The sequence below is a fragment of the Rhinolophus ferrumequinum genome, chromosome 8, assembly GCF_004115265.2.
Source record: "Rhinolophus ferrumequinum isolate MPI-CBG mRhiFer1 chromosome 8, mRhiFer1_v1.p, whole genome shotgun sequence".
Classification (NCBI taxonomy): domain Eukaryota; kingdom Metazoa; phylum Chordata; class Mammalia; order Chiroptera; family Rhinolophidae; genus Rhinolophus; species Rhinolophus ferrumequinum.
In genome coordinates this window covers 81268184-81281411 of record NC_046291.1, presented here as the reverse complement: position 1 = coordinate 81281411, position 13228 = coordinate 81268184, and the positions used below count along the sequence as shown (strand labels likewise).

Below are 13228 nucleotides of genomic sequence, written 5' to 3'. Positions count from 1 at the left end.
GAGCAGTGGGACAAAAAAAAAAAAAAAGAAAAAAAAAGGTTATTTAGAGCCTTTGAATAACCAGTAGATACATAGAAATAATGATATAATTATAAAAAATTGAAAAGTGGTGTAAAGTAAATTCTCATCAATTATAGCAGACAGTCAATAGAAAATGTCTAAAGTTAATAAATCAAGAAGTAATGACATAATAATATTATTTATAGATTTACAGATAACCACAGAAGAACTAAATAGAGAAATAGTTCATAATGTTTGGGGAGAAGGACAGGGAATGATTGCAGGTCAGTTGCTGCTCATCTTTTTGTAATAATGATTTTTTAAAAACCATGTGAATAATTTTAATAAAAGCTCCTTTTTTCCCCCCTTTTGTTTCACTCCACTTAGTTTACTGGCTTTCTAAAACTTTTCTTCTTAGCATGGTTGGTTAGGTCCATTATCTGTCCCAAACCAACAAAATAACTCCATTTTCTCTACGTTCCTCTTCTCTCCATTTTTTATAACTCCCACATGTGTACGCACACAAGGCACACACACACATTTGCCTTCTGAATGCAGTTACATGTCATTCTCTGTAAATGCCGTTCACCCTTATGTCTCCGTGCCTTTTCTCAAACCATTTCCTTGGCCTGAAATGGCTTCAACATACTCTTTCCTATTTAGCCTTCACATCCCAGAATAAGTTCTGCCTCCTCCATCATCTGTCTTTGCTTTCCAGAGACACAAATGATTATGCTTTTTTCTATATTCTCCTGACACTATACCACTGTCTGACACTTCTTGCCCTACAATGATTCATAAATAGTTGTGTATCTATCTGTCCCCTTTCTGTTTAATTGTAAATTCAAGTATTTGTATCTTCATACCTAACGCAATGTGATTCACATACCGTGTTTCCCAAAAAATAAGACCTAGCCAGACCATCAGCTCTAATGCATCTTTTGGAGCAAAAATTAATGTAAGACTTGGTCTTATTTTACTATAATATAAGACCAGGTCTTATATAATATAACAATATAATATAACATAATATAATACCGGGTATAATATAATATAATACCGGGTCTTACATTAATTTTTGCTCCAAAAGACGCATTAGAGCTGATGGTCCGACTAGGTCTTATTTTCGGGGAAACAGGATAGCAATTGAAACGGTTACTAACCACTATAGCTATAATTGATTGTTGATTCACAAGGCATATAAAGATTATAAACTGAATGGCCCCAACACATTAAAGTAACCTTCAGCTGTTTTCTTATCAAGATGCCTGTTAAGACTTCTGCTTCTTAGCAATACCATGAAATAGACAATATTTGGTCACAATTTAGTGCCTCTTTCCTAAATTTCAATTGCATGCATACTGTCTCAGGTTATGAGGAATAAGAAATCTACTAAACTAATACTCATAAATATGTTACTAATATAGTAATTTTTTTTATGAGCGTTTGCATTGGAAAAAGTAGCCTAGAGAGGGAAATGCCTTGCCTGAGAGAGTGATTTGCTACCAGTAAAACTCTAGGCCCCCAGCTGTTGTTTTGAGATGAAAGAGGGCTTCTGGGGCCTCTCAGATTATGCTATTTAACTCTTCTGCCATAGGCAATTGGGATTCATTTCAAACATATTAAGACCGTGGCAAACAACCTTAGCATATTAGAACACACAGATTTGAAATCACAATTATTAAGTGTAAAGTATCTAACTTTAGAAGTATGATTGAGTATCAACCCCTGGTCTTTTCTTTTAATTCTCATTTTCCAGGCAGTCTTTCCACATGTTCTTACCTCACTTCTTTTTTTTTTTTTCAATTGCTACCTAACTGTGGATATTTTTCTGCATCCACATGAAAGGGCATTATAATTTTATTTTTTCTTTACTTCAGGAAATGCTACAATAAAACAGTCTCGATACAGAATTATCATCCAAGAAGCAACCAATGGAGGTCAAGGATGCCCAGATACCTTATTTGAAGAGCGAGAGTGTGAAGATGTCTCATTGTGCCCTATGTATCGGTAATTAATTACCTCTTCAAATAATTATTAGACTTTAATATAAATTAATATACAGTTGTTTAGTGAGAAACAAGACAAGGTAATGTTGTTTATTTTCAAATACACCTATGCTTCCCCCTCTTATTTGGAATATATTTTGAGTGAGTAAAGAATATGAAAGTCTAATTAACAGGAAAGAAGAAGCAAATATATATTGAATGTAAGTGAGTTTCTGGAGTTCTGCCACCCAGGCAATCAATTTTCAGGATCCAGATCCAAAGAGATTCAGGATGAGGTCTTTACCTGAAACACACGTGCGCGTGTGCACACGTAATATACTTCATTCTATTGTTCTCATCCTAAAGCCTTTTATCAAGAACTAAGAATCAAAATTATACTTCTTTAATAATTATTTTAATTCAAAAATGTTTTTGGTTCTCAATTTGAACAATAGACACACTTTAAAAAAATATCTAGTTTGAAAAGAAAGTTTAACCTATGGATATTTATTTATTTATTTATTTTTTAGACAATGGGTAATTTTTCAACTATATGTTACCTATATGTTCCTTTTGGCAGGTTGGTGATTATTATTTACATAAACAACACCTGCGGTTTGTGTGTTTAGTCATAAACTTCCACTTTTTTAGCACTGGATATAAACATTGCTTTAAAGGACATCTGGATTAAATTCACTGTTGAGTTTTACTGATTTATGAAAAACCCATGGTCTTAAAAAGCATATAGTTATCAGGGCACTTAAAAATGCCTTTAGCAAAAATGCCTAGTATCTATCCAGATTACTTGAGAAGCCATGAAATTCAAGAGCTAATTTACTCAGAAAAATACATGTTGTTTTTTCAGAAAACTCCTCAGAATAGATAAAGTTTCGGGTGTCATTGAAGAAATCTAAATTACTATTGATTTTTTCATTCTTTTACTCCCATTGTTTCTATAAGGTAACCAATTTGGGGAGGATATAGATAAACACTGGGAACATGTCCAGACTAGTACATTTTCCTTATTAGCTGCAAGACCACTGTGGAAACACTGTCCATGTTCAAACTTTTGTGCCATGTGTATAAATATTGAAACTTCTGATCCCAGAATAGCTCTCAGGGATAGTAGCCAGTTGAAAAAAATAGCCAAACCAAATATTATTAGACATTTTTATGAATCCAGGGCTATTATAATCAGAGAAAATCTTAGAAACTGTCAGTGGGCCTCTTCGTTTCTTTTGTCCATTCTCATTACTGTCTTGCTGCACTGCAATTTAGCCACTCATGTTTGAACTAGTTTCCATCATTGATCTCCTGCCATTTTCCCCAGAAATCAGTTCCTCTGTGTACGGATCAGATCATTTTATCATTTCTACTGATGTGTACTTCAATATATGTCCAAGTTATCAGCATGATTCTCCACTCTTTAGTAAAACATCCTTGAATTTGGAGTAATAGGGTCCCAACTTAGGTTTTGCTTTCTCCCTCATTGATATGTTAGGGAGACACTTTTATGTAGACCTTTATCACTAGCTTGTGATTCTTCATTTTGATTCCATTAAGGTAACGTATTCACACATTTAGCAAATTAAATCAGAATCAAAAGTCTATAGAATTTTTTCTGTGAATATGAGCATCTCCCAACATGTTAAGTTAGTCAGTAAAACGGAAGACATCGCGAGCGAGTGTACTTATGTAGAACTGGCAACGCGGTCTATGGCATCCAAGGATTTAGGGCTGACAACAGCACCGCCCTAATTTATGCAATCTTGGACATGTCACTTAACCTCTCTGAGTCCAAGTGTATCATCCCAACACTGGGAACTTAACAAGAGAATCCTGAAAATCCCCTTCTTCTATTTCAGTCTATGCAGAACACTCAACTCGATTGAATTCCTTGGTCTCATTTCGGTCTAGAAAGCCCAGGTATTTTTAAGGGATTTGAACGAATGGCGTGTCCCAGTTGAAAAATTGGACTAAAACTCTTTACCATTTTAGTTTTTGTGTTTTGGAATTATACTGAATGAGTCTATGCATATACAAAGTAAATTTAGAACTACTTAAAATTAGTAGGTGATTTATTTAAATATGACAGGTTTTCTAGTGAGTGCTTTCCTGATTTCTCCCCGATTCTTCCCAATATGGAGGCCACTTGAATGAGGCCAATGATATATTCTTTTCACTTTTACAATTTAATGTGCTTTGCTTGATGTTGCAAGATTATCTGTGTCTCTCCCTTAAGAAAGCCTTTGCCTAACTTACCTCAACTTGTCCATGAAACCTGAGACTTACTTCATCTAAAGTGGGGAGAGAAAGTGTAAGTGCTGATAGCAATGGCCGGCTGTGCTAAGTAATCTCCAAGAACTATAACAAGCTATGTTCACATAACTAAAACAGTCCTTTAAAATGACTTTTCCTGAAAAAAGGAGGTTTGCTCTATGTTCTGGTATACATTTATTTCTTTTTCTAAGACTTTTATTATTATTATGGTAAAAAAAACACATAACATAACATTACTATCTTAACCATTTTTAAGTGTACATTATAGTAGTGTTAATTATATTAAATTGTTGTACAACAAATCGCTAGAACTTTTTAATCTTGCAAGATGGGGCAATGATATTTTACTTCATGCTTCTGTTTAATTCTTTGAAGTAGCATCTCTTACCAGAGGTATTGGCTTATATGAAAAAGTATAAAAATATACTAAGCAAAGGAGAAGAATCTGTGGTTTCACTTAAGGTTTAGGTTTTGGGGAACATTCTAAGGAGACAAGTTTAAAGATACAAGCCACAGTCTGTCGTGTGGATCATAAAAATAGAGAGTTTGTTGACCTAAGAAAGGGAAAAAAGAGGAAAGCCAGAAGGTGTTCTTAGAGACTTTCCCCAGAGGAATAGCGATATTAGTAATTTATCAGTGGTAGATTGATCCTCTTTTTAAGATGAACTGTTCCATATAGGTACCTGTACCTCCCCTGCTGCCCTTTTACAGTACAACCTAATGAGTTGTTTGAGTTACTTCAAAGTGCTAGGAAACACCTTTTAAAAACTGGGAAGCAGAAAATCACCTGTGAAGGTTTACACCTGAAATTTTCAGAAGTTCAAAACTTGGCTCGCTAATGCTCCAATGGGACATAGGCATTTTGTTATTTTTTTGGTAACAGTTTTAAGTTCATACAGGCTAAGCCTTCTCAATTTGACCTGTGCTTCTAATGCTTTTTATTGCCACTTTGCCATATGAACTAAGATTTCTGGGCAAAGTGTCCACATTTGGAAAAAAATGGAATTATGGCATTAACCATGAATCCAAGGCAGAGTAAACTGTTATCTTTAGTGCATGCCAGGGTTCCATTTTATGGCATTTGTTTCAAATAGATTTTTATTTAGTTACTGTCTTTATGCTTTTGGATTTCAAATTTATCCCTTTCAAGCATTTCTTTTGTATGTTTGTCATGATGAAATTTCTAGTTCTCTGTTCTTTGTAATCACAGGTGGAAGCCACAGAAATGGAGCCCCTGTATTTTAGTGCCAGAGTCTATCAGGCAGGGAATCATGAGCACCAGTGAAGCCTGTGGAAAAGGGGTACAGACAAGAGGTAAGGGGATTTTAAAGGTTTTTCTATTTGAATGTAACAAAATTATGTTACCCCTGTACACTGTTGATTCTGCTTATATTGGAATAAGTTGTCATATTATTAAATTAAGTTATTTGTCAGAGATTGAATTTAAGTTCAGCATCAGTTAATGCTGATATTAGGCCATCTTTTAACCATAACCTAGTGTACCTAAGGGACTATCGCAACATAAGCAAATATCAGTTCTTAGTCATTAGCATACCCTGATGCTGATGTTCCAAATGCATGTTGAATATTAGTGAAGGCATGAATGATATGTCAGGTTTAGACCCAATAGTGTACATTGTGCTAACATTTGTTGAATGGATGAAAGAGTAACTGAATTAAATGACTAATATTAATAACCATCACTTAAAACTTATTGTTATACACACACACACACATATACATACATACTTGCTATTTGTTTATACATAATACACACAGGACTATCAAAATTTCTAGAAGGCATTGTGAACAGGCTTCTATATCTGAGTAACAGTGTCTTTTATCATCAATATTTCAAGGTATGGCATATTGATGTCTCTGAAAAACACTCAGAGACTCATCAGACTGCTCACTTTTCTGTTTCATGTATAATCCAGGTGCTAGTGATATGACGTTGGATAAGAAGTGCTTTAATCTTAAAATCTGACTATTTTGTTGCTGACGGGATGTGTGTAGCAAAATCAGACCTTGTGGGACCAACTGCATTACACCGGGTTCATAATTCTTCTAAAAGGCCTATTTAGAATTAAGAGTCTCTTCTTATTGTGTGTAGGTCATTGTCATTAGTCGGAGTCAGTCGTCCCAGCCAGCACAGGAACTTCCTGCTTCATTGATTCAGAGGCATGAAGAGCCCAGCGTGACCAGGTGGCAGTCTTAAATTCCAGCTCAGTGTCATCACTGCCATGTTTCCTGGTGGAAACTTTCCTCTCCTTGGAATTAAGACCTGTGGGGTAGCAGAGCATAAGATCACAAGGGACAGAAAGCAGAAATTTTACTAGTGGATCACTATGGGTAATAATGAGTCATGTGTGTGTTACATGCCAGTGACACTGTTCCAACTCCTGGTGACTCTAGATGTCCACAGTGTCCTGTCCCCAGCCCTGCTCAGCTCCTGTAGACTCATGCCTATGGCTTCTTTTATGGAGTCAATCCATCTCAAATGGTCTTCCTCTTTTCCTGCTGCTTTCTGTTTTTCCCAGTATTATTATATTTTCCAAAGAACCACCTCTCATGGTATGCCTGGAGAAGGACAGCTTCTGTTTTGTCATTTTTGCCTCCAGTGGTGTTTCAGGCTTAATTTGCTCTAGGACCCACTTGTTCATCTTTCTGGCAATCCAGGGTATCCATAGAAATCTCCTCCAACACCATATTTCAAATGAATCATTTTTTTCCAATCTTCTTTACTGTCCAATTTTTACATCCATACATAATAATCTGGAGTATGAGGGTGTGGATGATCTTAGCCTTGGTCTCTAATGACTCATCTTTGCTCAAATGATGTTTCCTAATTCTTCCATTCCTGTCCTGTGATAGCTATGGGAGAAATAACACTGTATATTGGATGCTAAATCAGAGCATAGACAGCCTTCTGGAAAACCTTGTCTCAGCCCTGCAAAGTATCCCCAACTAGTTGGCCATCACTGAGTCTTAAAAAGACCTGTCCACCACTCTATCAAGCCACCTGCTTCAGGATAGTGGGGAACATGGGGAGACCTTTAAATTCCATGATCACGGGCCCAGTGCCACACTTCATTTGCTATGAAGTGAATTCCTTGGTCAGAAGCAATTCTGTGCAGAATACTATGACGATGGATAAGGCATTCTGTAAGTCCACAGATGGTAATTTTGGCAGAAGCATTGCATGCAGGGAAGGCAAATTCATATCCAGAATAAGTATGTATTCCAGTAAGGACAAAACACTGCCCCTTCTATGATGGAAGTGTTTCACTGTGGTTAGAATGGTGCCATATTGGGGAATCCGTGTTGGTCCCTGCTGCTGGCAGATTGGGCACTCAGGGGAGAACATACCCAGTTTGAGCTTGGTAAATGGAAGACCATGTTGCTGATCCATTCCTGCCACCATGGCTACTTTGTTCATGAGCCCATTGGGTGATGCCAAGTGTAACTGGGGAAAGAGTCTGGCTGTTATCCACAGAATGAGTAATCCCATACACTTGATTGTTAAAATCCTCTGCTGATTCACATGGGATATAAATGTGTTCACATTATTTTACCCATCCAGAGAGGTCTACCTGCATACCTTTTCCCTAAATTTCCTTGCCACCAATTTTCCAATTATGTTCCTTTTAAGACCCTGACCATCCAATAAAATCATTGACAACAGTCCATGATCTGGCCATTTCTCCTTCCAAGAAAAGTGAACAACCAGGTGCACTGCTTTAAGTTCTATCCACTGGAAGATTTCCTCTGACATTTGTCTCAGAACAGGGCTATAGTACTACATGTGTCTATTTTGAGGTTGTGCCTATATATCATGCAGAACCATCTCTAAGCCAGGCCTGAGTCTTTTCTTCTTCTGTCAACTGATCATAGGGAACTCCCCATGAAGCCTTACCTTCAGGCTGGGAGAGAGAAGGTAGTGTAGCAGGAGTGGGGACCATGGACATTTGGCCAGTTCTTCACATAACTCACTTGTGCCTTCGGGACCTGCTTGGGCCCAACCATTATATATACTTGAAGATGGAGTACTGCTGTGTATACCCTACCTTAGGGCTTGGTGGGTCAGATAACGCCCAACTCATGATGGGCAGCTCAGATTGCATGACAACTTGGTGGCCCGTCGTTAGGCTTTCAGTTTCTAAGACACGGTAACAGGCCCAAAGCTGTTTCTCAAAGGAAGAGTAGTTATATGCAGGGTGGCAGAGCTTTGCTCCAAAATCCTAAGGACCTGCACTGCAATTCACCTATAGCAGAGGCTGCAAACAGTACCCCTATCTGCGACTGATACTTTAGTGGCATTAGATCTGCTAGAACTTGTGGTCCAAGTGGCAGAGCAGTGTGCACAATAGCCTCGGCTTGTTTTAGAGTCTTTTCTTATTCTGGGTCCCACTTAAAACTGGCAGTTTTTGGACTCATCCAGTAAATGGGCTGGAGTAATGCACCCAAATGAGGACTATGTTGCCTCTAAAATCAAAACAGGGCCCACTAGATGCTGGTGTTGTGTTTTGGTTGCAGGATGGGCCAGATGGAACAACTTACTTTTCACTTTAGGAGGGGTATCTCAATATGCCCCTCATCACTGGAACTCTAGAAATTTCATTGAAGTAGAAGGCCCCTGAATGTTTTCAAATTTATTTTTTACCCATGGATCTGAAAATGTCTTATCATCAAAATGCTTAGAATACTTGCTACTTTTTGCTCACTAGGTCCAATCAGCATAATGTCATCAATGTAATGAGTGAGTGTGATATTTTGTTGAAGGAAAAAACTGATCAATTTACCCCCACACTAAATTATGAAATAGGACTGGAGAATTGCTATGCCCCTGAAGGAGGGCGGTGAATGAATACTGCTGGACTTGCCAGCTAAAAGCAAACTGCTTTTGGTGGGCCTTATTATCTTCAAATATGATAATAGTGGGGGTTAAGGCTTCAACATGACTTTTGGGGGTTCACAATTCAGTTCATAACAATTACACTTTGGAAATGATGTCCATGTCGGAACATTTATAGATTGGCAAGGTTGTTTGGTTGATGGCTACTAGGAGGCTATACAGTTGGTGACTCTGTGTAAATTACAAGAAGGGATCACTTTCTAAAATCAACAAGACCTTTGCCTACTTTCTCCTACAATAGTGTTATAAAATATCTCGATCAACAATGTGTACATGAAGGAAATTCTTTAAAAATGGCACCTTTGTGGGGTGTAAAACTTTACTCTGTATCCTGAGCTGGACATTGACACTGCAATACTAGAGTATCATAATGGTTGGCTTTCATTACAAAACCATATAGTAAATTCTCCAAAGACATCGCTTCCAAATTATGTAGAATCTTATCACAGAAATGGGAAATTATGTTATTTGTCTTAAAAGAATTCTACTTTGGATTTCAAATGAAATAGGTTCTTGCTGGAGACCTGATAGTCCTTTAGGCAAGTGACTGACTTGAGTTTTCCCCAAATTAGACACCAACATTAGAGAATTCCTAGTATTTAGTGGTTGGGAGATTTGCACTTTTAAAGTAGTAGAATAAATGTCCGATGTCAAGATAGTGGATCAAAGGCATTTCTACTACCATCTTTTCTCTAAAATTACTTTGCAACCAGCAAGGAAACAGTAACACAGAATGTATCTCATGAGAGCTCCTTCATCAAATTGCTCCAAAAAACAAGAAGCACGCACAGTAAACTCATCTTCAAGTAAATTAGGAACCATCTGTAACCTCAGTCGCAATGTACGATGTAGAATGTGAGTGGAAATATGGCACAGTACTTCACAGAACACTGTGGTACCTAAGTGTTTTGGGGTAAAAGTATGGGGGCTGAAGAGAAATAAGTGATTTGGTCTGGACACCCCTATAAAGGTACCATGTTCTGCCAAGGGAAGTATGCAAGGTTGTTAGTGGGTGTGTGTGTGTGTGTGTGTGTGTGTGTGTGTGTGTTTATTATGTATGTGTATATTGGGAGTGGGAGGAAAAAACAGGGGGCTGTGAAAGTCTGATTAAAGATCAGTGAGCACTCTTCTGCCTCAGTTCCCCTCTTTTACCCTGTATAGTCAGGTTCCTACCTCTTTCTGTTCTTGAAGGAGCCTGAAGGTTTATTCTCTGGGGATATGAAACCAGAAGACCTGTGCACTTTGGCCAGGCAGCGGAGGGTAGATGAGGGGCTGGCTCAAATCAGGAGGACCAAGGGAAGTCTGGATTAAGAGCCCCTCAGTTTCCTTCTTCCCCCTCTGTAGCATGCTGGTCTGTTGGCTTTTATAGTTCTTAGTGCCATGGAAGCCCTATCAATCTGGAAACACTTTACACTTAAATTTCCTTTTGAGGATGTTTTGAATCACAGAGGAAGCATGACTTCAGACCACAAAGTCTTGGAAAGGCCAGCTTGGGGTTACAAATACAGGAGATTCTTTCCCCCCTCATAATCCAATGTTAAGTTTTAGTCATGCAAGTGGCGTTGCTCAAATATTTTGCTTGACAAGTTTATTTCTAGTTCACCCTTACACGAGGGCCAGGCTTTGTGGTCATCATTCCTGGTATAGGGCCTTTTATGAGATTCTCCATCACAGGCCATGAAAGTAGAAACTTGCATCTGTAAGACTTGATAGAAACCCTCAGAATGAAAGCTTGCATCCCGAGCTTTTACTTTGTTTTGTGCTTTATGGGTTTCTTTCTTTTGGGCTAGCCCAGCAATACATGTAGAAGATATAAATTTTATCCATTTTTTTCTTTTTTATTAGAAAGGTCTTTCATGATGTCTAAGCCGTTATACTGCCAAAAACAGAAGTGCTCCTTGTTTTACCTTATTATATTTATATTGCTGACCTAGTTAATTGATATACAGTAAGAATATGTTGAAGAATATATTTGTGTAATACACTTCTAATCAAAAAACAAGAAAAAGGAAAAAAAGGACAGGTGAGATTATAGCTGTAGCTAAATATCTATACCATCTCCAAGGAGATGGGCATTTTGGGTTGACTGTCTTAGCTGTCATATAATCCAGGGACAGAGGTATTCTCTGTACCCAGCTTCTTGTCCTCAGTCTGAATAAAGAAGGAATGGGAGCTCCCCTTTTATGACAAGTGAAAGTATTCTAACAGAGTTTGATGTAATTTTCCTTAATAGGGTAAAAGTTTACTACTCAAAGAAGAAAAAGTTAAGATGCTGGCATTCCTAGAAGAGAGTGAATTTGTCTAAGGAGTGATGTACTCTGATTCTTATTTTGCAATCGACAGTGACTACTGGAAAACTGGCTTAATGGACTTGCCAGTATTTCTCTTCTGGACATTATTTTCTTCTCATTCATAAGCTATGAATATACTTTATCATAGCATAGAGACTTGATATTTATGGCAATCTAATGGATACAGAATAGGTATTGGATATCGAAGTTGTCCTATCTAAGAAGTCTTTGACTTCTGTGAAGTACCTGTGTTCATTTTTTGGGTTCATTTTCACTGAACAATGTTTATGTGGACCAAAGGAGGCAATCCTGTAATATCTGTCAAATCTTCTTGTCCTTTCTTAATTGGCCGTGTCACCATGAAATGCATAGTCTTCTTACACAGTAGTTTTGATAGAATCTGTGCATTTTCTTTGCATTCAAGGAATCTCTTTAAAATGAAAGTGCTTTTCCAGAAAATAAAAAATTGGGCAAAATAATATATGTTCAAAATAAGTTTTGGATTACCTTTACTTTTTAAAAAAAGAGCGGGTTTTAAATCGGTAGGCGGAGGTTAAGAAAGAATAGTGTAAAGCTCTTAATAGTGAAGCAATAATACTTGGTATTCAAAAATGAAAATCAACATGAAATACATGTGTGTGTGTATCTGCCATTTTAGCAAAGTATGCTTTATTTTGCACACTATTTCATAATGTGTAATTTTTAAGGCTTTTATATGTGATTGAATCTTTAAAAATTTATTTCTACATTTTTTTCTAAGATTACATAAATACAAACCATACTAGTATATCCATATAAAACACATTCAAGTGATTATATTACTAAGTTGAATTAAGAGGAAACTATTCGTATTGTAGATCTTAGTACTAATACTCTAATTTTCTGACTGGAAATTGTTTTTTTCCAATTACATTGTCTTCATGGGAAGAAAGTTATAGACAATTCTAATAAAAAATCAGTTCTTCAGCCAACTTTTGTCTGGAAGACACACAGAAATACAGCAAAAACACTCATTTTTGAAATATAGAAATCATTATGGCCTCTCAATAAAACATCAAAACCCGCCAATCAGCTAGTCATGCTCTTCTTTCTGATGCCAAGTAAACTTGTATTTTAAGAAAGGAAGAGAGTATCTCTGCATGGTTGAAGTTTTTTATTCTTCACGTGGAAAAGATCATAGTGATTTAACCTTATAAATTGCATAAGTTTGTTCTGTCATATTCATTTACCGTGTTTCCCCGAAAATAAGACCTAGCCAGACAATCAGCTCTAATGTGTCTTTTGGAGCAAAACTTAATATAAGACCTGGTCTTATTTTACTATAATGTAAGACCTGGTCTTTATAATATAATATGACATGATATGATATGATATGATATGATATGATATGATATGATATGATATATGATACGATATAATGTAATACTGGGTCTTACATTAATTTTTTGCTTCAAAAGACACATTAGAGCGGTTTGTCCGGCTACGTCTTATTTTCAGGGAAACAGGGAATGTAGATCACAAGAAGTCATTTCAGTAGATTCAGAGAGGAAAGCAAATAGACGGGTTTTAACTATGACTTAGCAGTAATCAAAGGCAGAGGTAGTGTTCTCTATTTTTGTTTTGCTTTTGGTGTGGAAGGGGGAGAAGAAAGATTTGCTGGGAAGGAAAGGGGACTTCTATTTACTTTAAAACTTGAAGAAAAATGATCTGCATTAGCTATCAACTGTGTTCATTTCCAGTAGAGAATGGGGAGC

At 37.0% G+C, this 13228-nt stretch overlaps 1 protein-coding gene across 1 annotated transcript in view; it reads left to right on the top strand.

The window, feature by feature from the left end:
• The window catches only part of THSD7B (thrombospondin type 1 domain containing 7B), a 797596-nt gene that overhangs the window by 459871 nt on the left and 324497 nt on the right, over positions 1–13228 (top strand). Inside the window, exons 11-12 of the mRNA XM_033111445.1 lie at positions 1881–2010; positions 5479–5582. Coding sequence (XP_032967336.1) covers positions 1881–2010; positions 5479–5582 — 234 coding nt within the window. The remainder of the gene's footprint in view (positions 1–1880; positions 2011–5478; positions 5583–13228) is intronic.